Source organism: Podarcis cretensis (assembly GCF_951804945.1).
Source record: "Podarcis cretensis genome assembly, chromosome: 14".
Classification (NCBI taxonomy): Eukaryota; Metazoa; Chordata; class Lepidosauria; order Squamata; family Lacertidae; genus Podarcis; species Podarcis cretensis.
The window spans coordinates 37,958,020-37,981,270 of record NC_137183.1 but is presented as its reverse complement, the minus strand read 5'-3'; the positions used below and the strand labels follow the sequence as shown (position 1 = coordinate 37,981,270).

The following is a 23,251-nucleotide window of genomic DNA, read 5'->3' as shown; positions in this document are numbered from 1 at the left end:
GCTTTAACTGCCTCCCCTTAAACTCCCATCTTTACAACTGTTGTAGGGAAATGTTGGTGTTTTCTTCAGCAAACAAACTGTGAATATCCATATTTTTATATGCATACTGAGAAGCACCAGTCTGTTGATTGATCTTATTAGGAGTTGTGTTACTTTATTTCACTATACTGCTACATTTTTAATTTGTTATTTACTCCGTTTCTGGTTTATGTGCCAGTCACATATCCCTGGGCTGGACATTATGAATTTACAAATTAAAGAGTTTTCGGTGAGAAAGACCATTGGATCAAACTATGAAATTAAAAACTGAATTTCAAGCATTCAGTCACATGGATATGCTCTGTTGGTAGACAATGTACAAACCAGTTTGATTCTATTGCTTATAGCAGGTCTACCCAACATGACACTCTAAGATAAAATGCCACGCAATTGTAGCCTATAAAATGCCTGAAAATGTTGCAGTCTCAGGCATGAAAACAAAAAAGTTTACCATTTATTTACTATTACATTTATATCCCACTTTTCCTTCAATGAGGCTTTAGGCAACATATACTGTTCCCCCATTCTCAGTTTCAACCCAACAACCTTGTAGGCTAGGCTGAGCTTCATGATGGAGTCGGAATTTGAATTCTGGTCTCCCAGGTTCTAGTCCAGCTCTCCACCCACTTGGCCAAATTGGCTTCATGTCTGACATGCCAGGCTCAATTCAGTGGCAGGAAATTACACAAATGTGGTTTAATGCGTCTAGCTATGTGGAAGACACAACGGGGCTTTGCTCCATCCGAATATGGGTCACTCCAGCAGATCCACGATCATTTAAGAGATGGGTAGAAGGGGAGAGAGAGTAAAAGACAAAAAATTAGGAGAGAGCACAAAACAAGGCACAGAGAAAGAGACTAACAAGATATAATAGATATAATAGTATGATAAAAGTTGTTTTAATGTTGCAGGTTGTGCTAAATGAAAAAGCCCTGGGCCTGATAAGTTGTTAACTACCAACAGAGACAAATGGAAAAACATATTTCTTTGTAAGCTATGGTTGCAAATGTTTATTTCTTACATCTATATTCTTCTTTTCCTCCAAGGAACAAAAGATGGTGTACATGGTTCTCCCCCTCCCAATTCCATTCTCACAACAATCCTGTGAGGTAGGTTTGGCTGAAACAGTAACTAGCCCGAGGTCATCCAATGGGTAGGGATTTGAACCCTGGCCTTGAAAAATATTAAGTTTTTATTATAATGCTAAACCATAATAATAGAATCATATCATTGTAGAGTTGGAAGAGAGCCTGAATGTCATCTAGTCTAACCGCCTGCAATGCAGGAATCTCGAACTAAATATGCATGACGGTCATCCAACCTCTACTTAAAAACCTCCAAGGAAGGAGAATCCACCACCTACCGAGGGAGTCTGCTCCACTGTCAAACAACCCTTAGTTCTTACTTAGGTTTAGTCAGAATCTCCTTTCTTGTAACTTGAAGCCATTGATTAGGGACCTAGCCTCTGGAGCAGAAGAAAACAAGCTTGCTCCATCTTCCATGTAACAGCTCTTTAGATATTTGAAGATGGCTATCATATCTTCTTTCAGTCTCCTCTTTCCCAGGCTAAACATACCCAACTTCCTCAACAGTTCCTCATAAGGAACCCTTTCCCGACCCTTGACATGGCATAGCTCCCGACAGTCCTGCTTTTTTGTTCCTCCTGGGGTTTGTTCTCCTGCATTGGGAGATCTTCCTCCCCCCTAAGGGCACTCTACCTGCATCTCTGTTCCAGGACAGTACACTCTGATCTAGCAAGAATTTCTTCATCTTGCCCGATAGAATGAAGTGTGGATAGGAGGGCCTCAAGTTGCTCTATCTTCTCTTCCAGCAAGGCAACCAGTTTGCACTTGCTGCAGGTGTAGTTTTCCATGTTCTCAGTCAGGAAGACAAACATAGCACAGGTGTTTCAGGTCACACTGTAAGACAGCACTCTGGGCATCCCCATCAAACTCCTCCGCTAAACATTATTGCAACATCCTTGTTTATAAGTCATGATCACAAGAGCATCATCTGCTGGATTTCTTCCTGCTGGATTTGAGCCTTCACTGAATGGGGAGTCTAGGGTCCAGCAGGTGTCACTGCTGTCTCCACTCCTACAGCTCATATTCAGCTGCCATGCTAAGATGACAATAACCATGAGGCACCGCGTTCCATGGTTGATTGTGGAAGGGGTTCTCTAAGTTGGAAGGCAGACGATGGTCTGCAGTTGTGGTTTCGTGTGCACATGGTAGAAAGCTGGCAAGGAGCAGAGCCCTGTGCCTGTAGCATGGCGGCCCTGGCTTTACACCCTCCAGCAGGGTGCCTGATTCAGTAATATAATGGGGCCCATCCAGTAATGAAGTTTAATGGATTTCACTGTGCTGACAATGGCCAGATGCCGCTGGAAATCCATCAATCAGGACTTGAAAGCAGTTATCCCTTCCCATTCAAGCAATTAGTTTTCAGTGGAATATTGTCTATGAACATGCAAGTATCATTTAATGATCATGGTTAAAAGTTGTCAACAAAGGTCTCCTCAATCATTTGTTTATAACCCTTTAAATAAGGATTCAAGTTAGTGGCCATCAAAACATCCTATAGTAGTGAATGTGTTATTTCACACTTTTTTTTTTGCCTGTTCTGAATCTAGTGGACCAAGATTTGTGTGTCTAATCACTGCTGGAGCATGAGGAGCTCTCATGCCTGTAGCAATTCTCTGTTTCTCTATGTCTGTCCCAAAAGGATACCAAGAAATTAAAGTCAGAATTGGGCCTTAGTTATCTACCAAGTATGAAACTCTGTTTGGTAACTACATATCTAGAGGGCAAGGTAGGAATGCAGGCACTGCACTGAACACCAATGATGTTGTCCATATCCTGCTGGAACTGCTGCATTGGCAAGGCACAGAAAACCGGTCTGAGCTGTTTTCAGCTTAGCCCACATTCCAACTCTGCTTCTCTAGTCATACTGAATTTGCAATTAAAGAGGAGTTAGTTTATTAAGACTTTGGGGCCCTTTAAGCTCTTTATACGTATTGTTATTTACCAAGTTTTAGCACAACTAAAGCAAAAGTCATAAGCACAATGTTGTGAATCTGTTCATGCGCAAATACACCCAGCAACTCTTAAAGTTATTGTATTTACCAGGCCCTACACCTATGTTTGCTGTAGTCAAGTAATAATCTCAATTCTTGGCAAGCTTTCAGTTGTATCTATATAAGGAAAAATGAAAATGGTCACCTGCAGCTGCCCATCTCAAAGTTGTACTTATGATCTGTTTACATTGTACTTTGCTCAATCTGTTGACAATTAACAACACTGTGTTTCAAAGGCTGCATTACATATGAGGCAAAAGAGAGGCACTATTTGCACAGGAAGCTCCCACATTGGGAAAATAATAGATCCAGCTATTATGCTGTCTTGTGAAGGCTAAAGGAGTTTATACACAATATAAAAAACCAAAGACAGTAAACAGTGATTCAGCAAGAGAATGATAGACCTGGTATTAGCTCATTAGAACTGTTTCATTGCCTGTATTCCCTGTTGGACTATAAGACACCCCTGAAGTAGAGGCAGAAGATGCCTGTGACTAGAACTGGTAACAGCTGTAGACTACACTCCATTATTGAAGAAGGAATAACTTTCCCCAAACTCCAATTCTTCTAACTTCTTAGACCAACTATGGCAGAGCTTTCCAAACTTCTCATGTTGGTGACACACATTTTAGATATGCATCATTTTGCAACACAGTAATTCAGTTTTACTAGCAAACCAGAGGTAAAACCAACCCCTTATAAGATATATGGTCACATATTGCACGGCACACCCAGACACTGCAGCCAACACACTAATGTGTCACGACACACAGTTTGGAAAGCTCTGAATTATGGTAATGTGTTCCACATGGGCTGCCTTTAAGACAGCTTAGAAACTTCAGCTAGTACAAAATGTACATCTCCTAGAGCATGGAGAGTGGCAGGAGCATATGCAACCAACCCCACTATGATTATCCTGAATACCAGCTTCTGGGATCAGTTCAAAGTCCCTCCCCGCTTGCAGGTCACAATGACATCAGGTGACTTGTTTTCACCCCTGCAAGCCCTGACAAGCAGCTGATTGTTAGAATCTAACTCTTCATACCCTTGGACCCACATATTTATGGGACTGCTTACAATGGCTCTCAAAATGAACCATTCACAGTGGGATCAAACCTATCCATTCTTAAGGAAATCAGACAGGAGTTCCTGGCGTGCTAAACGACTAAACAACAACAAGATTTTGGAACGCAGAAATAAAGAAAACCATCAAACCACCTTATCTAAATTACAGTGGTACCTCGGGTTACATACGCTTCAGGTTACAGACTCCGCTAACCCAGAAATATTACCTCGGGTTAAGAAGTTTGCTTCAGGATGAGAACAGAAATTGTGCGGCGGCAGCGGCAGCAGCAGCAGCGGGAGGCCCCATTAGCTAAAGTGGTGCTTCAGGTTAAGAACAGTTTCCGGTTAAGAACGGACCTCCAGAACGAATTAAGTTCTTAACCCAAGGTACCACGGTATATAATTCAGTATTTGAACGATTGGTATTAGTAATTCTATTATAAATTGGCATTGTTATAATGAGGTTATTTTTGGATTGTAATTGAAAAGTAATTATTATCAGAATTGGCTTCCACAGTCACTTACGGACTCAGTGTTAAGACTGTTTTCATGGAAGACAATCTTACTTGGCTATGAGTGATCACCATAGAAGAAAGATGTATGGGACTGCTTCTCCCTGTAAGTACCAGCCTCCTATATAATTAAAATCAGAATTTAGTGCCTTGTTTCAGGTCCCATCATTGGATGAGTTATTTCATCCTTGGGGCTGTTAAATGACTTCCCAAAGATCTGCCAGAACACCTTTCCGATAGCTTCCAGAAGGGGCTACAAGAGTTTTCTATTAGGGAAAGTCACTGGGGCCTAGTACTTTATTTGCTGGTAGTTTGGGGTGTTTACATTTATTTGTAATCTTATTTTCACTAGCAGATGTTGTGATTGTTAAAGTATTAAAGTAGTCATACCCCATAATTACAAACAAAAAACCCTACTAAGAGCATTTTAGATAATGAAAATGTGCATTTCCAGTAACAAGGGTAGACTTGTGACATTGTCTGACAAAGCCCCTACAACAAGATACACCACCAGGAGTTATGAAAAGACTATTAGAATTAGTTCTTTTGAATTAGTCATTTAGGTAGACACAAATAAATCAGTAAGTACATTTTTAAAATAAATGCAAGTATAACTGGCTTTTTAAAATCAGCAGATTGCTGTTCAAATACCAGACATAATCAGACCAGAAGGTGCACTGTTCCAGGACCCTGGAGGCAGATCTGGGATTGAATTTGGGACTTGCAGATGGCAGAGAATAAGCCAAGAGGCTCATCCACAACAGCCTCTAGAGAAAAGTGCTAATGCACTAGGATTCTTGCTTCACAATAAATCCTGTCATCACAGGGACATTAACAGCAGCTTTACTTTCATATAATGGTTTGTTTTGTATTGTAAGAGGAGGAGGAAGCAACAGCTGATGGACCACAGCTTCACTTCATAAGAAGATATAGTTTGGCGATAACTAGAGCTCACTGAAATATCGACGACCTTACAAAACAACATTGGTAGATGTGAATGCTTAGGATGTCAGCAATCTGTAGATTTGCATAAGGCACAGGAGAAGTAACAGAATATTTGCTGAAGAGTCCTCTAAGCAAGTTGATGTTTCTTTGACCCATTTTAGGTATTTTAGAGACCACAGCACTGTATTTGTTGTGGGCCATATACCTGAATACACAAAGTTCTGAACAACACATCAACATAAGTGGTTATAAGCTACTGTACTTTAAGTTCCTTAAATATATTCTTACAAAAACAGCCACATAAGTCAATGCATACATTACATGGCAGCAAACTTACATTTGCCACTGACTACAAGCTTGACAAGCAGCTGCAGGCAATCCCTGTTTCCCAAGAAGCATACATATGTGTTAACACAAATTTAACATATGTGCCTTCCCTTAGACACAATGTGGACTTAAGAAGAAGAGAAGAAGAGTTTGGATTCGATATCCCGCTTTATACTACCCGAAGGAGTCTCAAAGCGGCTAACATTCTCCTTTCCCTTCCTTCCCCACAACAAACACTCTGTGAGGTGAGTGGGGCTGAGAGACTTCAGAGAAGTGTTACTAGCCCAGGGTCACCCAGCAGCTGCATGTGGAGGAGCAGAGACGCGAACCCGGTTTCCCAGATTACGAATCTACCGATCTTAACCACTACACCACACTGGCTCTCAGGCAGCATGAGTATTTCAGAAAGGTACCTTTTCAGTCTACCATAACATAAGCCAGCATGAGTAGATAACAAAAGCAACAAAATTACATTAAATATTCATTTATTTTAAAGCCACTTAAATGTGAGACAAGAACAATAGTAGGCAATTTGTTAACTTTGTTTTCCTCATCTCTAAAATTTGGTTATATAAACCACCAACATGTAAGATCATACAAACCAGCTGACCCAAGTGACGTACAGAAACAGCTGTCAGTATTTCCTTATCACTTGACACACACACATTCACTCATCAGAAACCTGAAGATACAGCCTAAGGGAAGTTTCAGTTATCACTATATATGTGGAATGCCCACAGACAACCACCTTGCAGTTATAGAAATGAAAAAAGGCAAATGGCTGGACGGAGAAAACATGTTTTATCTCAGAATATGTTTCATTAGTTTCAATGTACCCTGCCCTGAGATTGTTTACTTTATGAAGGGCAGCTTATAAATCATTTAAATAAATAAAAAAACAAACAACAATTGCATTGTGATCCACAAGTTGGATAGTATATGACTATGAACCGGGAGGCGGGAAAGAGTGGAGAAAAAGCAGATCAAGTGCAAGAGTATGTTGACTACTAGGTCTACAAATCTCACAGTATAAAGTTAAATAAGCACAGGCTAACAGATAGGTGTTTAAGTGGATCTACCCATGCAGAAGAATTAGATTGGAATGAAGTCTAGAATAGATTACTATTTCAGACTACAGATAGAGGAATAAACATTTTTGAATGATACTCACATAAAGCACTCCATGCAAATACATTCTAGCCCAACCCTTTGCCTGCTAGGTCAGCTTTTCTACTCTCATTAACTTTCTTGAACTGTTGTATTGCATCAACTGTTGCACAGATAACTGTTATGCACACCACTTTGAGCTTCTTAAGGTGAAAGGTGGGGCATATAACTAATGTACACTCACATCAGAGTCACATGCCACATGCCATGCTGGTACAATATGGGAACAGCTTGCTAGATCAGACCAGAGGCTCATATGATACAGTGATAGCCACCATCACCCACCCCCCCCAAAAAAAACCACCGTGTTAATATCATTATTTTTCCTGGTATTTATTGGCTGAAGTATATCTAGTGCTTTGGATCTATACATAAAGAATTTGAAATCTAAGCTACTCAACTTTGCAACTATGATCCTTAGTTGTGTACCGATAAGGTGGCTAGTCTGGTGTTATGATATAAGGTGCCTTGTCTTTGTTTGATAATTTCATCTAGTTCTAAATAGAAGTGTTTCTAGCGACTCGAGTACAGTATTAGCAATGATTTTCGTGTTTATCCACCACCAAATTTTACAAGAGGTAATACAAACTCATACCATGTTCATTTTTGTGGTTCTTATTTCTTCCCTTATACCTGCTGATGGAAAGGGTACAACCAGAGCCAAGAGGATGCCAGAATGGTTAACAAGTAGAGGCAAGGAAGCTATGAGAGACAAGAAAATGAGGAGAGCAAAAAGGAAGACAAATTTTGGCAAAAGAAACGCAAGCAAATGCAATAAGGGGTGCAAAAAAAAGAAACTGAGATGCACATCACTAAAAACAAAGAGCAAATAACACTAACTTTAAATACATTAGAAGCATGGAAGCTGATTGGACAAATAAGTAGTCAAAGGTATGCTAAAGGAGGAAAAGAGGATTGCCATGAACAGATTCTTTGCATCTGCCTTTACAGCATAAGATGTAGAGCAGATCCCAGCACCAGAATTAAATTTATCAGGGAGCAATTCGGAGGAACTGAGGAAAATAGCATTGCCAATGTTTTTTTTTTTTTAAAAAAAAATTATTAAAGATTTTCCTCGTTTATAAAAGCATATGTATTGTTTCTTTCTACAGATCAGTTACATTTATTTTGAGACATTGGTGTTATATGCAGTATAGGGTTGGGAAGAAAAGGGAGGGCAGAAGAGAGGGGGTGGTGGTAAAGCTTATGTTCTTTTAGTGTATGTGTGGGGGTTTTGTGTCAGTGTCACTTGGGTAGGTTCTCTTTCTATTCGCTTGTTATGTTTCCTTAGTGGTGAGAGAGGTCGGAGTGGTCTAGGGTGTTGTTGATTGTCTTTGGTTGGCTGCAGTGAGATTTGTTTGTGCATTGTGGGGGGAGTTGTTGGGTTAAGTTAGCCTTATTGAATTGTATGCTGTTGGTGAGTTTGTGTTAAGCACTGCCAAGAGTTGAAATTCTACGCCTTACTGACAAATTAAGAATTGACAAATAACCGGATCTGAATGGCAACCATCTGAAAGTTATTGAAGAACTTGAATCTGAATTGTAACTTTCCCCCAAGATTAGCCTCTACACTTGGATAATTTTAAGGGTAATCCTCAAATACATGAAAACAATTGTATATCAATGGCTACTAGCACTGTGTTTACCTGCTGCTGGAAAACACATGGGGAGAATGCTGTTGCACTTGTGTATGCTTGCAGGCTTTCCACAAGCACCTGTTTCAACAAGACGTTTGACTAAACAGGCCTTTTGGTGTGATCCAGCACGGCTCGTTAGGTTCTTCAGGACAGCCTCAAACCAACTGTGGAATAGTTTCGGGATCAGGTAGATAGGAAGGGATTCTGCTACTCTTCCTTCTTTCAGCATCACTCATATTATGTTCACAATCCTTAGTCTACAAGGACAGCAGTCATAGTCCCACACTAAATTCATTCAAGAGGCAGTTTACAATCTATTTGTTCTGGCAGGCCAGGTAATAGTAAGAGTGACACCATTTCTATAATGTCGTGCTTGTTATTGCTTTGCTGTATTTTGTATGGTGGTTTTATTTTTGTTTTTGATGTTGTTTTTCATCATTAAGCCTCCTTATTCTTACAGAAGGGTGAGTTATAAAGAAGTAAAGGAGCCAAATAAAGTAGATGCATAATTAAAAGATCCATTTTATGACCAGAAGGCATATTCATGAATTTGAGTAAGTCTATAAATTATACTCTAGTACTGTTATTACCGTACTTATATATTGGATTTGTTTTATTATATAGACAAGATTGGAGTATGAAAGCTATCATTTACATTTAATAAACTATGCATTCAACAAACGCTTACTGAAGGCACCAACCCTTATCTAGATATATACTTCTCTGCACTCTGCACTAATATAGAGAGACAAGGATAAGAAGTTTGAAGCATCAGATCAATATTTCAATAGAAAACTTCGACATATTACTCTGATACCATACTTCAGACAGCTACTATTTGGAAAACATTCTCCTACATAATGATTGTATTCTACAAGGAAATGAATACAGCAACATATGGGCTGTAAAAGGATGTTTGTTCCCCACGGTACTTGAAACAGGATTTGCTTGGAACAACAGGAAGCAGCATCCTCTGCTGCTACAGGGAGTCTGAAATGCATAGACTTGTCACTTTAATAGAGAGGTGTTTAAGGATGATTCAAAGTTCCTAATCACAACACTCAAGGATGGTTTAGTAATTTTGCCTGTAGTTAGCTTTTGTCTTCATGAGGTTCCATGGACTGCAAAATGAAACCAAATGAATACTGGTTGCTTATTTATCCCCCCTCTTATCCATTTCTTTACATTTTCCTTTGCTCGTTAGGGTAATTTTACTTAAACAACAACAACAACAACTGGGAATAAGGAACACACACTGGAGTAGCACTGAGCAGGCATATCACTCATCAAGAGAGAACACTCACCAGCTAGCTTGTCAGATATTCTCAAATATTTTTTTCAAGTATCTAAATATGGGGAACCTTTTTCAGCCCAAGGGTTGCACTCCCTTCTGGGAAATGTTCCATGGGTCACATGCCAGTGGCAGGCAGGGTCAGAAGCAAGTGTGCTCAGGGCAACAAATGTAAGCTTTACTTTTGTAATGTAGGGTAGTACCTACATACACTGACACATCTCTCTGTACTCCATCATGGCACGCAACAGCCATCCTGAGATTTCAAGGACACATTCCAGCCAGGTAAAAACACCAGATGTGAAGCAGTTGTCTTCTGGAAGGCGATGGAGGCCTGTTCCAGAAGCTTTACAGAGCACTGTGTCAGACAAGGAACTCCCTCCTCTCCACAACTAATGGAACAGACTACAGGCTGTTATGACTTCATGCTTTCTCCTGAACCCTGTGTTTCTGTTCAGAGATGTCTGCAGTTATAACCCATGGCCAAGTAGGTAGCTGGGTACAGTGGTACCTTGGTTTAAGAACAGCCCTGTTTATGAACTATTCGGTTTATGAACTCTGCAAAACCGGATGTAGTGTCCCAGTCTACGAACTTTACCTTGGTGTACGAACAGAAGCCGAATGGTAGAAGGGCACCGGCAGTGGGAGGCCTCATTAGGAAAAGAATGCCTTGATTTAAGAATGGTTTCGGTTTAAGAACGGACTTCTGGAATGAATTAAGTTCATAAACCAAGGTACCACTGTATTTTTATGTGTTCCAAAATCATGGTTGATTAGGACTAGAGCAGGGTCTTTTTGAGTGTGCATACCCAGACTTTGGAATTTCCTGCCTAGAGAGACCTGCCCCACACCCCTTCTGCCAGAGTGTGAAGGCCATCAGTTGCTAGCAATTTTAGTTTAAAAAATACCAATCCACCAAATTTAAATAATGCTTCAGTGTTTAACTGCATACAAACATCTCTCTCTCTCTCTCCCTGTGTGTGTATAATTTCTTATTTGTTTGTTGCCATGAATTTTGAAGGAAGGATTATTTAAAAGCTGATAAATATTGACGTTTATGGCACAGCAGCATCTTGACCATAAAGGTAAGGGTAAAGGTACCCCTGCCCGTACGGGCCAGTCTTGACAGACTCTGGGGTTGTGCGCCCATCTCACTCAAGAGGCCGGGGGCCAGCGCTGTCCGGAGACACTTCCGGGTCACGTGGCCAGCGTGACAAAGCTGCATCTGGCGAGCCAGCGCAGCACACGGAAACGCCGTTTACCTTCCCACCAGTAAGTGGTCCCTATTTATCTACTTGCACCCGGGGGTGCTTTCGAACTGCTAGGTTGGCAGGCGCTGGGACCGAGCAGCGGGAGCGCACCCCGCCGCGGGGATTCGAACCGCCGACCTTTCGATCGGCAAGCCCTAGGCACTGAGGCTTTTACCCACAGCGCCACCCGCGTCCCTATCTTGACCATACTGTGCTGCATACTAGACTTGTTACAAAAGCAAGTGAGTTCTTTCATCAATAATGTGCACCCAATAATTCAGACACTCTTCAGAGGCTGGCCAGCCAACACAGCTCAGAAACTTGAGTAAGGCTTGAAGACCAATACTGTCATCCAGAATTGAGTATGGAACTGGGTATGAAGAAAGGTCTGTTGTGCACTTCAAACTATAAGACATTACAGCAAGATGTGTCTTAACACTGAGAGAAACACTACAAAGTATGTGCATGGGTGGGCACTCCTGCCTCAACAGATGCTAATGAATAGTGACTCTATATCCAATTCTTAACAGAACCACAAAAGCTTCCTTCCTTCAGTTCCTAAGCAATGAATTTGAACATAGTTGGAGCACCAGTTCAGCTGAAACAGATTGTTGGTGTTTCATTTTCAAAGATTTTGACACTGGTATACATTACCAGTAAGAAAAGATGAACAATACAGCTTAATTAGGATGGCAAAAGCTATACAGTGGAACCTTGGTTTTCAAGCATTTTGGAAGCCAAACGAATCAGAACCTGAACACTGAAAATCCGGAAGTGAATGCTTCTGTTTTCGAACGTGCCTCAGAAGTTGAACGGCTTCGAGGCATGTTTCTCCATTTTCTCAATGGAATTTGCCGACCTCCCATTGCACCTTGGTTGTCAGATGTTTCGGAAGTCGAACGAACGGTTTTCCAGAACGGATTACGTTTTACAACCGAGGTACCACTGTAGAGGAAGAGTTGGGGGGGGGGGGCGTGCATGTGGAAAGTGAGAAACATTTATTTGTCTGTGTGTGTATACACATTGAGAGATACATAACCAAGTTTACTCTGCATAAAACCAAAGTTGTAAGAGCCTGCCACTAATTCAATTGTTTACATAATTTACATAATCAGCTGTTCTGAGACAGATTCATGTGAATTTGGGGGTAGCTATGATTTGACAATAGAGGCATAAGTCACATGAAGGAGTAAACATAGCTACCTACCCTGCCCTCTGCCATTCATCCTGGAAGGTATAATCCACAGTAATAGTCAAATTGAACAATAACAGGATATTATCTTTGATTAGTGAAGTTCATGGTTGCATAGAGAAGACCCAGAAGAGTGAAGAGGTTTTGTTGCTAAAGAACTAGTTGATTGGATATATGAAGTAACTTGATAGCTTACCAACTTCACACCAAAAGAAATGTCAATAAAGAGGCACCAACCTATTTCAAGTACTTAAATTACCTAGCAAACCCTATAGACCCCAATGAGTTTGCCACAGAAGTTTCTTTGCAGCACAAGGGGAGGAATCTCAATGTCTTTCTACCCCTGCACCAAACAGATGTACCCCATTCAAGACGGCTATAGTGATGAACTTCACCACCTCATTCCCTGGACACATGTAGTAAGCTAGCTGGGCCAAATATTCTTTAGCTACCTGCTCCAGCCGTAGAGTACACCATTAGAGTACACAGGGGACACCTCAAAACTTCCAGTTAAGTAGCTCAAGTTATTTTAGTGTGTCTGTAACAGTAAGCTTCTTCACAGTACATGACAGCAAGAAAAAGAGAGGTTAAAAACAGCCCCATCTGGGCTGCCTCCTTACATAATGTTCCCTGAGGCTCCTCGATCCCTGTTCAGCAATTGTATGCCTCACAGGAGTTCACATGGGGATCATGGCTGCTTGGGGTAATGAACACAATTTACAGCCTGTTGTGTGCATTTTATATTCCAGGCAATTGGGACAAAGACCATTTAATCCTTCCCTTCCTAACAGCTACATGCTCTAAGCTGCATGACAAAGATGTGAAGATGGAGGGGGGAAATGGGAAAGAAGTGGGCAGAGATATTTTTCAGGCCTTAACATTTTTATTTGAGGAAGCTAACAGCACTTTGCTCAGATATCTTCCTTACAGCATGTGGCTGGGGCAAGTGGCTTTACAGTCTGCTCACCCACCATTCTTTGAAAGTGAACAGCAAAGGAGTACAATTTCTGTGGGGAGGAAAACATGTACAGGGTTTACCTTTGAACCTCAAACTGAGGCTGCAAAGGACAATACACATCAGTGTACTCTGGTATCTATGCAGCTTTCTGAAAAGAGTTTTACACTGCCTGCAAAAACCTCTTGCAAGCAGAATTTCACGCTTATCACTAGAAAGAAAAGTGCCATTAAAGAAAAGACATGTAGGAAAGCCGGATTATAGAAGTCTGAAGCTGACTGTAGATATCCACAGTCTTAAACACAAGAGATATTGAAACTGCAGTCCTACAAAATGCAGCATTTTCAAAGTTAGTGACTAATAATAAAACCTGTCACATTACAACAATGCATTTAATTTTCTCTAATTGACAAGGTATGTCTATTATTCCTTTATTGGTTGCCCTCTTCAAGGATAAGTTTTATTTTAATTTCAACACAATTTTGTAGTCAGCTAAAGTAATAACATGGAAGAAAATGCATTTTGGAAGCCTCTAGTTTCAATAATCCAGGTTCTGATATGTTTTATGCAGAAAAGCACAACAAATCAATACTAGTAAAGAGGTAAGAACACTGTTATTTAATCCATTAACTTTGGGGCAGTGGGCATAACTAACCACTCTATTTCCCTATTTCCCAAGACATTTAATATCTTCTGGATCAGTGTAAATATTTTTACATTTCCAAGGAATTACTGTGGGGGCTTGTCTCCTACTTAGGTCCAAGATGCTTGTGCACTGTCAGATTACTTTGGAATTCACAAGTTGACAGCAGATAAAAGCTTATTATAGTCTAGCAATGATGCTTTGGTGGAATTGTGGGAAATGAAAATGGTAGCTGCTCCCCCAGCTGTTTGGTGCACAGTTGCCTGCCCTCAGATAAGCTCACCAGGGCCACTCAAACCCATTATCAGTTCAGCTGAGATGTGAACTGGTATCCCCACATCATGGGTGGTAAAGCCATCACAATTAGATTCTGTTCATACCCTTGTATTATATGCAGAGGTTTGTTTAAAACAAAAAAATCACTAGATGACTGAAAACAGCTGCACACTGAAAGTGTCATTATATGCCCCAAGGATTATAAAATATTTGCAGAAGTCAACAGCTTATCCTCATGTAGAGATAACTGCTTGCCCTTGAACCAATGGGCCACTCCTCAAATTAACCTCAGAGGACCACCTGAGGTTAAGCTAAATTCCCTTTATAGTGTTCTCATAAAACATTTGGAGTTAGCTTGAGTGTGATGGAGGAACGATAAAATGGAGAATTGGGTACATATTATTCTAAAGGAATGCTGCTTCTGAGTAAGAGGCCTTGACAGAATAGCACAAAGGTAGTAAAAAGCAATTCAAGAGAACCAAGACACAGAAATCTGGTGTGAACTCCAGATTCTTTAGCTATTATGTGAAAGCTATCCAAGCTAAACCATAGATAAACATTTCCTTGGAGAGACTGCTATTGGAATTGGAGAAGAACTGCCTTCATATAAATATCCCCCAGGGTGGGTTCAGCACAAAATTAAGCCACCAACTTATAGACAAAAACAGAAAGAAACAGAACAAAGCTTATAAAAAAAACAAAAACAAAAGGGAGCTGAAGCAAACACGAAGAAAACTTTAAGATGCCCAACTAAGAAAATTTGAACACTGGTGTCTGCCATGCTTGTATAGTGATGTGCCACCACAGAGAACACTTCCCCTAACAATGGAATGCAAAGAAAAGCTTCCTCTGGAGCTCTTAAGGCATAGGCAGATTAATACAGGGAGAGGTGTTCCTTCAGGTATTTGGATCCCAAACTGTCATTTGGCTTGGAAGAGCGGGCAGCCAAAGAAATTCTTCCAGACTTGGTGTAGAACACCACCATCCAATTGCTAAAAGCTTTTAGTAGTGTGCTCTATGATGTTCCACTGAATCCCTGTTGATTCATTTTGCCCCTATTTGAAAATAGACAACATGGCTTTATTTACAATCTTTTGTCCCATCTCATCACGTGTTAAAGTGTCAAAATATCCTTGGTATTAGCTTCATAAAAGGGTGTCTAAAAAGACAAAATGACACTTCTTCAAAGCACTCAAAGGGTAAATATTAGTCTGCCTACTCATGTATCTAAAGTGTCTTTTAAAAGTATTTATCATATTAATGGGGTACTGCTTACTGCAGGAGGGGGAATGAAGGGAAAAAACAAAGCTCCAAGAGGCAGCAGCTGATTGTTGGAACTTTGTCCAATGAACTTGGAATGAATCTCCTGCTTTACATGTCTTCCATTTTAAAACCTTGAATTTATAAAGGCCAGGAAAAATATTTTAAACCACTGGGTTAGTCCTGCAAGTTACCAATAAGGGCTTGGAGAATTATATTCTTCCATCTGAGCTTGCACGAGTCATTTATTCATCATATAAGGCCCACACCTTCAGGAGAGGGAGCCTTCTCAGACATGATGCCTCTGACATGAAATGCCATCTTTTATCTTTAAGTAATAAATTGATCTCTGCAAGTTACATGCTTACACATGAAGAGGGGATGGGGAAATTCAACAGGGTCAAAACCAAGAAACAAGAAAAGAACAGTTAACCTTCAATACTCATGACCCCCATTGATTATTCTAAACTTTTTAGAACTTTTTCACAACTGAGGATAACAGTTTCAAACTTCAACATGTCAACACAATATTAAACTTAGTTGCACTGATATAGCTCATGTTCCCCCAGAGCTGCATAAATGGCCTTCTCTGGGTTTACCAGATCCTGAAGGCTTAAAGACTATTTACACTGCATTCTCACATAAAGGGATTTTAGGGGGAGCAACGATCAAGGCAACAGAATCCACAAATAGTTTATCTACATTTACTCTGGAATACATTAATTTACATGTACCGATACAGGAAGAACAGAATCACGATTTATGTAATCACACTTTAACCATTCTGATTTGGGATATGCCACTGCTCAGTTGTGGAGCACATGCTTTGTATGCAGTAGGCCTCAGTTCAATCCCTAGTATCTCCAGGTAGGGCTGGGGAAGACCCTCATATAAAATCACAGAGAGTAGCTGCCAGTCAATGTAGACAATGGTGAGCTAGATTCTCCAATGGCCTAAGAGGAAAAAGCAGCTTGCTATGTTCCTGGAACAGCAGCTAACACTGATTATGAGGAAGTGAAGCATTTTGAAGCCTGCAAATGTGAAAGGACAATAGATGCATTTCTTTAACCTGGTCTTTTTGACACCATATCTATATAATGTATGTATGTACCCCCAAACATTTTTTTTATATAAAAAAGCACTGTATGTATGATTGCAATTGTTTCAGACTGAACCCACTCTGGGAGACTGAGGCGAAGAATAGGTAAGAAACTGAATTATTATTATTATTATTATTAATAATAATAATAAAGATCCCAGCTCTGTGTTTCTTTGCAAATACTTAGCTATTGGTCATGCAGCTGCACTGCCATTTGTGGCTGTTGTCAATCAACAGAGAGAAGAGGAAGATGATTTTATAGCACTCATTTCTACACCATGCACACTGAATAGAGACAATAGGACATATCATCAGGTGTATGATAAGGACAAGCACCTAACATAAGTAGCTGGATAACAAATAGAGTTCAAACGTGAAGGTTTATGATACATCATGTTGCTCCTCCTCACAACCCAACTACTTGCAATTGAAAGACACATTTGCAATGGTTCACCAGAATAGTTTTGAAGACACCAGCTGGAAGACCTTCATTATGGAGGAGCTGGCTGTTAATGGAATGAGATTTACATATGAACCATTCAGCCTATGCCCTTTAGACATCTGATCCAAATAGGAGATAATACTTGCACACTGCCGGGAGGGAGAGAGAGGGAAAGGAGGAGGAGAAGGGGGAGGTTGGAGGGATCAAGTTTTGTATTCCTCTGCAACAACTTTCTAGGCCTTCATGAAATGTCAAAACTAATGTAGATGCTCTAGTGCCAAGTGATGCAAGTCAAGTGTTGCAATATTTCTTCTCCAAATTACAGCAATACTTGCAAAAGAGCAACAGCTTTTACAAAACTGATGGTATCAACATTATGATGAGCAATTTCATGTAGCAGGCCTCAGCTGATTCTTAAGCAACGGCCTCTAGAATTGGTTCGGGTCTGGGTGATTTAATGTTGTAAATAAAATTGCATTAAAGGCGAGGAATGGACAGCACGACAGAACATCTGTTTAAATAGAATGTGTTCAGATATTTCTAGGTTTTGGCCAGGAGCCTTGGTATGTTTAAATTTTGCACTTCGGGTGCAGCACTATTGCTGCCAGTTCAAAAACCTAGCAGCAATGACCACAGATAAAGGCTAACTGTAAAGTAAATAGCAGCTATGAACATAAGAAGAGCCCTGCTGGATCAAACTAAAGCCCTGTCCAGTGCAGCATCCCGTTTCCCACAGTAAGTGAGCACATGCCTATCAAAAACTCATAAGTAAGACACAAGGATAAAAAGCCTTCTCCTGCTGCTTTTCCCAGTGGCTGGTAAGAGCTAGGGAACCTCTGATCCTGGAAGTAGCATATAGCCATCATGACTAGCATTATCCTCCATTAATTTGTCTAATGCTTTTTAAAAGCCTTCTAAGTTGGTGGTTATCATATCTGAAAGAACTTAAGTATCCTGATAAAGGTAAAGGTACCCCTGACCATTAGGTCCAGTTGCGGATGACTCTGGGGTTGCGCGCTCATCTCACTCCGAGGGAGCCGGCGTTTATCTGCAGACAGCTTCTGGGTTGATACCAGAGCCAAAATGTGTTTCAGTTTCAACAGAGGATAAGAAAGGAGCTAGTATGAAAGGTTGTACTGACACCTTTTATTTTGGAAGCCTGCAAAAATGATTTTGTTCTGAAAGGCTTTTGACCTTCCAGAATGTTAAGACTGCTGCTGTTCCATTTCAGATCTTTAAGTTCTTGCCTAAGGTAAAGGTAAAGGGACCGCTGACTGTAAAGTCCAGTCGTGGACGACTCTGGGGTTGCGGCACTCATCTCGCTTTACTGGCTTGGCCACATGACACGGAAAAACTGTCTGTGGACAAATGTTCTTGCCAAGACCAAGTTTTTGTTGTTGTTGTTGATTCTGATTTTGTAAGATCTACATAAAATGCTATTCTGAAGCGTCACTAGAGGTTTTTACTTAGATGTGATCTATATTTGAGAAATAACATGTCATTTACGCTCCCTAAATAAGTTTTTTGTCAGTGGCATCAAGTATTTTGTTCATTCCCCAGCTGACTCCTGAACACAGCTCTACATAGTCATGCCTCTTCTCATGCAACCACTTCTACCTACAGCAGCTAAAGCAGCCACTGGAACAGTACATTTTTGTGGCCAGCAAGGACTCTGAGCAGCTGGAAGTCAAACCGTCACCAGATTAAAACATGTGATGACAGTAGGCTGGCTAGTTAAAACCTAGGTCTGTCCTAGTCATCTCTAGTATTGGATAATCCTTCCCCCCTGCCCCCAGCAAAGCAGGTACATGCATGAGAGGTGTCAACTACTCCTGATGCCTACTTTCCCAATTTTCTGACCTGTCCTTTTCAGCTATTTTTCTCTTCAGCTAAGCTCACAATATTAGAAGTGAGCTTGGCAAGTGGAACGCATTGGGGGAGGGGCAGTGAAGAAGAGATTCTAGAAGGTAGCAAGAGCAGAAAGCACAGAATAGTCAGCTTTCTGTAAACCAATTTTACTAAAACATGAGGCATCCCTACTCCTTGGGGGCAGCCCCATTTAAGCAGGTCTGCTTCCACACTGTATACTTTGAGCTTCACATACAGTTGCTTTCAGTGTAGGTGTCATGTGCCAAGTGCTGAAGCCCTGGGAGTAGAGCTGGTGCGGATGCTTCCTTTCTGCTGTCAAGCCCCCCAGGCAGTCATTCAGAGTTTAAGATGGCTAGAGCTCTGACAGACTGAAAAATCACTACAGGACACAGTCACTGCCAGGCAGAGTTACATGTTAACTACTATCCAAAGAAGCAGAAGAATATACAGGAATGCTACATCTTGTCTCTTAGTTAACTGTTAATGGCTTGTGAGGCTTTAAAAAATTTTAAGACTTTATGCAAAAGAGTCAGATTTAGATATGTACTCCTCCTGCTCAAGTCAGAAATGGTATGAATTTTGAGCTAATTAACTTGTTCCATGGCACACACTTTAAAATGTAATCAGGTTTTAAACTGGACCTCCAACCATTGTCCTACAGAGTACGGTTTGATTCTCTTTCCCACCACCTGAAGACTGAACAACACAAGGTGCTGTGTGCTTCTGAGCCACCTTTTAGCACTGCAGGATTTGCAATTCTAAGTCAACACTTCAAAGTACACCAAAACAGTAATCGAATCATTTCCCACAGCACAACACTGGGAGGCAGATTTGCAAGGCGATTTCAGAAACCAAGTCACAACCTTCACATTAATGTGACACTGCTGATTTGAACTTTTCCAACACACATACCCTAAAATACAACACCACACCAAGATCCAGCAAAGCAAATAACATGAAAGATCTAGGCTAGTTAGGTTTTTAAAATTATTATTCTAGCTATTTTATGCAAAGTGTTATTTTTCAGGTTATGGAGACCAAACTGCATAAACAGCAAGACAATACTACATCCTACAAATGAGGAATACACCCCAATTAATGCAAGATATTGGCTAGAGTGCTTTTATTAAGATTGCTTACCATTACTGTATGCGTAAGGTGATTCAGATGCTCCATCTTGAAGGCTCTCCAGGATTTCTCCTTTGCCGACATCACTGTCACCAACCAACAAGAACTTGAGCAGATAATCATAGCTCTTCACAGGGCTGCCCTGGGTTCCCATTCTCCCTCTCATTAGTGAAGAGGTAGAATCCGCATACTAAACACACAGCCAGACTGAAAGATGCACACGATACCAAACTTTCAGAGGCAATCTTGGGAGAATTAGTGTAATTCTGTCCTTCCACAGGCAGGCACAAAGGAGAGATGAATGATTCTTCTCACAGCAGGCTCTCCATCTTTTGTGAATAATCTTCTGTCAAAATGTGCTGGGTCCTGAAAGGGAAGGCGGGGTGGGGAAAGATGGCCTACTTACTTTGTTTCCATTCCATACTCCTGAACTATCAGGCAGAAAATGCACAGTTCAAAATTTTCTGAGCTGCCAAACACCAACATAAGTGCAATGGCCATACTATTTCTCCTCACAAACACCCAATTTGGGGGGTGGGGAGGTGGCCAGCACCTGTACAAAACACCTTATTGGCGATTGATTCACATAGCATGAAAGGGGCTGCCTCTGATATATACTGTGTAATGAAACCTACTGCGTATAGCAGGCTTCTCTAACCTGGTGACCTCTAGATGTTGTTGGATTACAACTCCCATCATTCCCGACTACTGCCCACATTGGCTGGGGTTGAAGGGAGATGGTGTTTAAAACATCTGAAGGTTACTAAAGCTGGGGGAGATTGGGGTACAAGTATAGTCACTCACTGGTAAAGGAAGAGATTGAGCCAGGAACAATAGATTGAGTTCCTCTTCAATATCTAACTGTAATTTGTATACACAGAAACACACAATTGATCTTAAGCTTCCTACACTTTTTTCAGTGTCTTTTCTAGTCCATACACTCACATCTCAAGAATCCTGACAAGATTACACATATTAAGAAAGAAATCAGGTATGTTAGATTTAACTTCCCAGATCATTGATGGGCAATTAGAATTCATAAGACACTCTTGTAATATCCATATTTCCATTCCATTGTCAATTTCCCAACTCCTGTCTCTTGGAAACATACGGTAATACTCTTTCTTCCTTTGTAATCCATTCATAGTACCCACTTAGGTTAGAGCAAGATGCTTCCCAAAGAAGTGGAATATAAAGGGGTAAACAGTCTGTATTAATCAGATTACACCAATACACTCTAGTGACCTGTTTTTGTAACATGGTAAACTTGTTAATTGTTCTCAGAGTTTCTGTACAGGCTTGCAAATTGTAAGATTATATTCCATGTCAGCCACTGAAGAAATGGGAGGTAGTTTAACATTAAATTAACAAGGGTGTGAACTTGTATGTATCATGCAAGGGAGGGGTCCAAAAAAATGGGGAAGGAGGAAGACACACACACACACACACACAAACCAAGGTATAGACAAAAGCACAAAGCCACAGAGATTGGAAAGTGTGCAAAGAAAGGAATGCCACACCAAAGCTGAAGTCCAGGACACCAGACTACAGAACAGAAGACATATCTGAGTCTACAAGAGGAAGTGTGGGGTAGTAAAGGATGTGGGACTAAGAGCTGATGGAAGAGGAGATTGTGGCAGCATACTAGTCTTTGAACCCCTGTTATTGATCAGGAAAAGGGTGCCTAAAGAACAGGTTTCCCCCTTCCTGCAACATCTTATGTATATTTATGGGCAAGCTGAGAATTCTGTTCTGTGCTGGTACTGGTAGTACTAATCTAGTGGCCCAGTGAAAAATAACAAGATTTTGACAGGGGGCAGGCACATCCAGATAAGGGTCTAAAGGATGGTAATTATAGAAACTAGATTAAACGGTGCCTCACCAAAGGGTCAACACAAGCAACAGAAACAAGTGTGGGGAATCGGGGACTTAATAAAAATATTTAATATCTGAATAGTTCTTTCAAGCATGCAAAGTGCTTCATGTACTATATAGTTTTAATCCTTACAACAATCCCCAAAGGTATGTTAAGTGTTATAAACCTCCATAATGCAGGTGGAGTAGGGAAAACTAGGAGGCAAGACAGTGCCATGCTGATCAAAGGCCACTTAGCAAGTTTATGACAGAGGCAAGATTCAAACCAAGGACTTAACTCACGGCTCAGCCTCTTACAGTGCAATCCTAACTGGCTATTCAGTTCTACTGAATTCAATGGGGCTTACTCCCAGTGGGTTTAAGAATCACAGCATTGGCCATTGTACTACCCCACACCACTTTTCTGGGGTTCCTATATCTTTCTCTCTTCAAGAGCATTCACACACCCATTTCCACTGCTTGACAGCTGTTAACATCAAGCAATGACTTGCAACTCTGAGGCAGCCAACCCAGCTTCTATAACCACAAGACAGAACTTTCCCTCTCTCCTGCCATTATCTAGTGTACTTCAACTTTCTTTTTTTTTAAGGCAGAAGACTCTTGCAGTAAAGATAAACAGATTTAGCACTTATGCACAATCCACTGGGCTCAGTTTGGGGAGGAAGAAAGAAAAGAAGCATTTCATGACTTCCTCACAAGTGACCGTTTGCACTTTTAGCAACCCCTGCAAATCAAATCAAGCCATAAACATTCTGCATGCAGGAGAAGTAAAGATAAAGCAGCCTTGTAAAAATTACTAGCCTACTATTTTGTTTTTCTTGCCCACTCAGGCAAAGGAGGGACACAGACCTGGGGACAGAGAAGGGGACTTACTTCCTATAACACCCCTCTTAGTTTCTATGCTGGGTGTTTTCCCATCTCTTCTCCACCAACTCTGCTCACTTGAGTAGGGCTCCCCAGCACACAATTGCCAGCCACCTATGGCTACCAGGCTAGTCCTTAAATACAAGGGCAAGATAAATAACGCTGGAGCAGCAAACAAGGCACCACCATCCCTCCCAGAGGAGGAGGAGGAGGAGGAGGAGGAGGAGGAGGAGGAGGAGGAAGGGGGCACATGTGCCAGTCAAGCGTGCCAAGTTCAGAGGTGCGTGGTTCTACTGAAAGAAACAAACAAGTCAACACATGGGAAGGTAGCGCACGCCC

The 23,251-nt window shown here is 41.0% G+C and overlaps 1 protein-coding gene across 1 annotated transcript in view; it reads right to left on the bottom strand.

Moving 5' to 3' along the window:
* RAB40C (RAB40C, member RAS oncogene family) overlaps nucleotides 1-23,251 on the bottom strand; it is a 40,059-nt gene that overhangs the window by 16,240 nt on the left and 568 nt on the right. Inside the window, exon 2 of the mRNA XM_079952447.1 lies at nucleotides 20,186-20,539. Within this exon, the coding sequence (XP_079808573.1) occupies nucleotides 20,186-20,339 (154 nt within the window). The 5' untranslated portion in view covers nucleotides 20,340-20,539. The remainder of the gene's footprint in view (nucleotides 1-20,185; nucleotides 20,540-23,251) is intronic.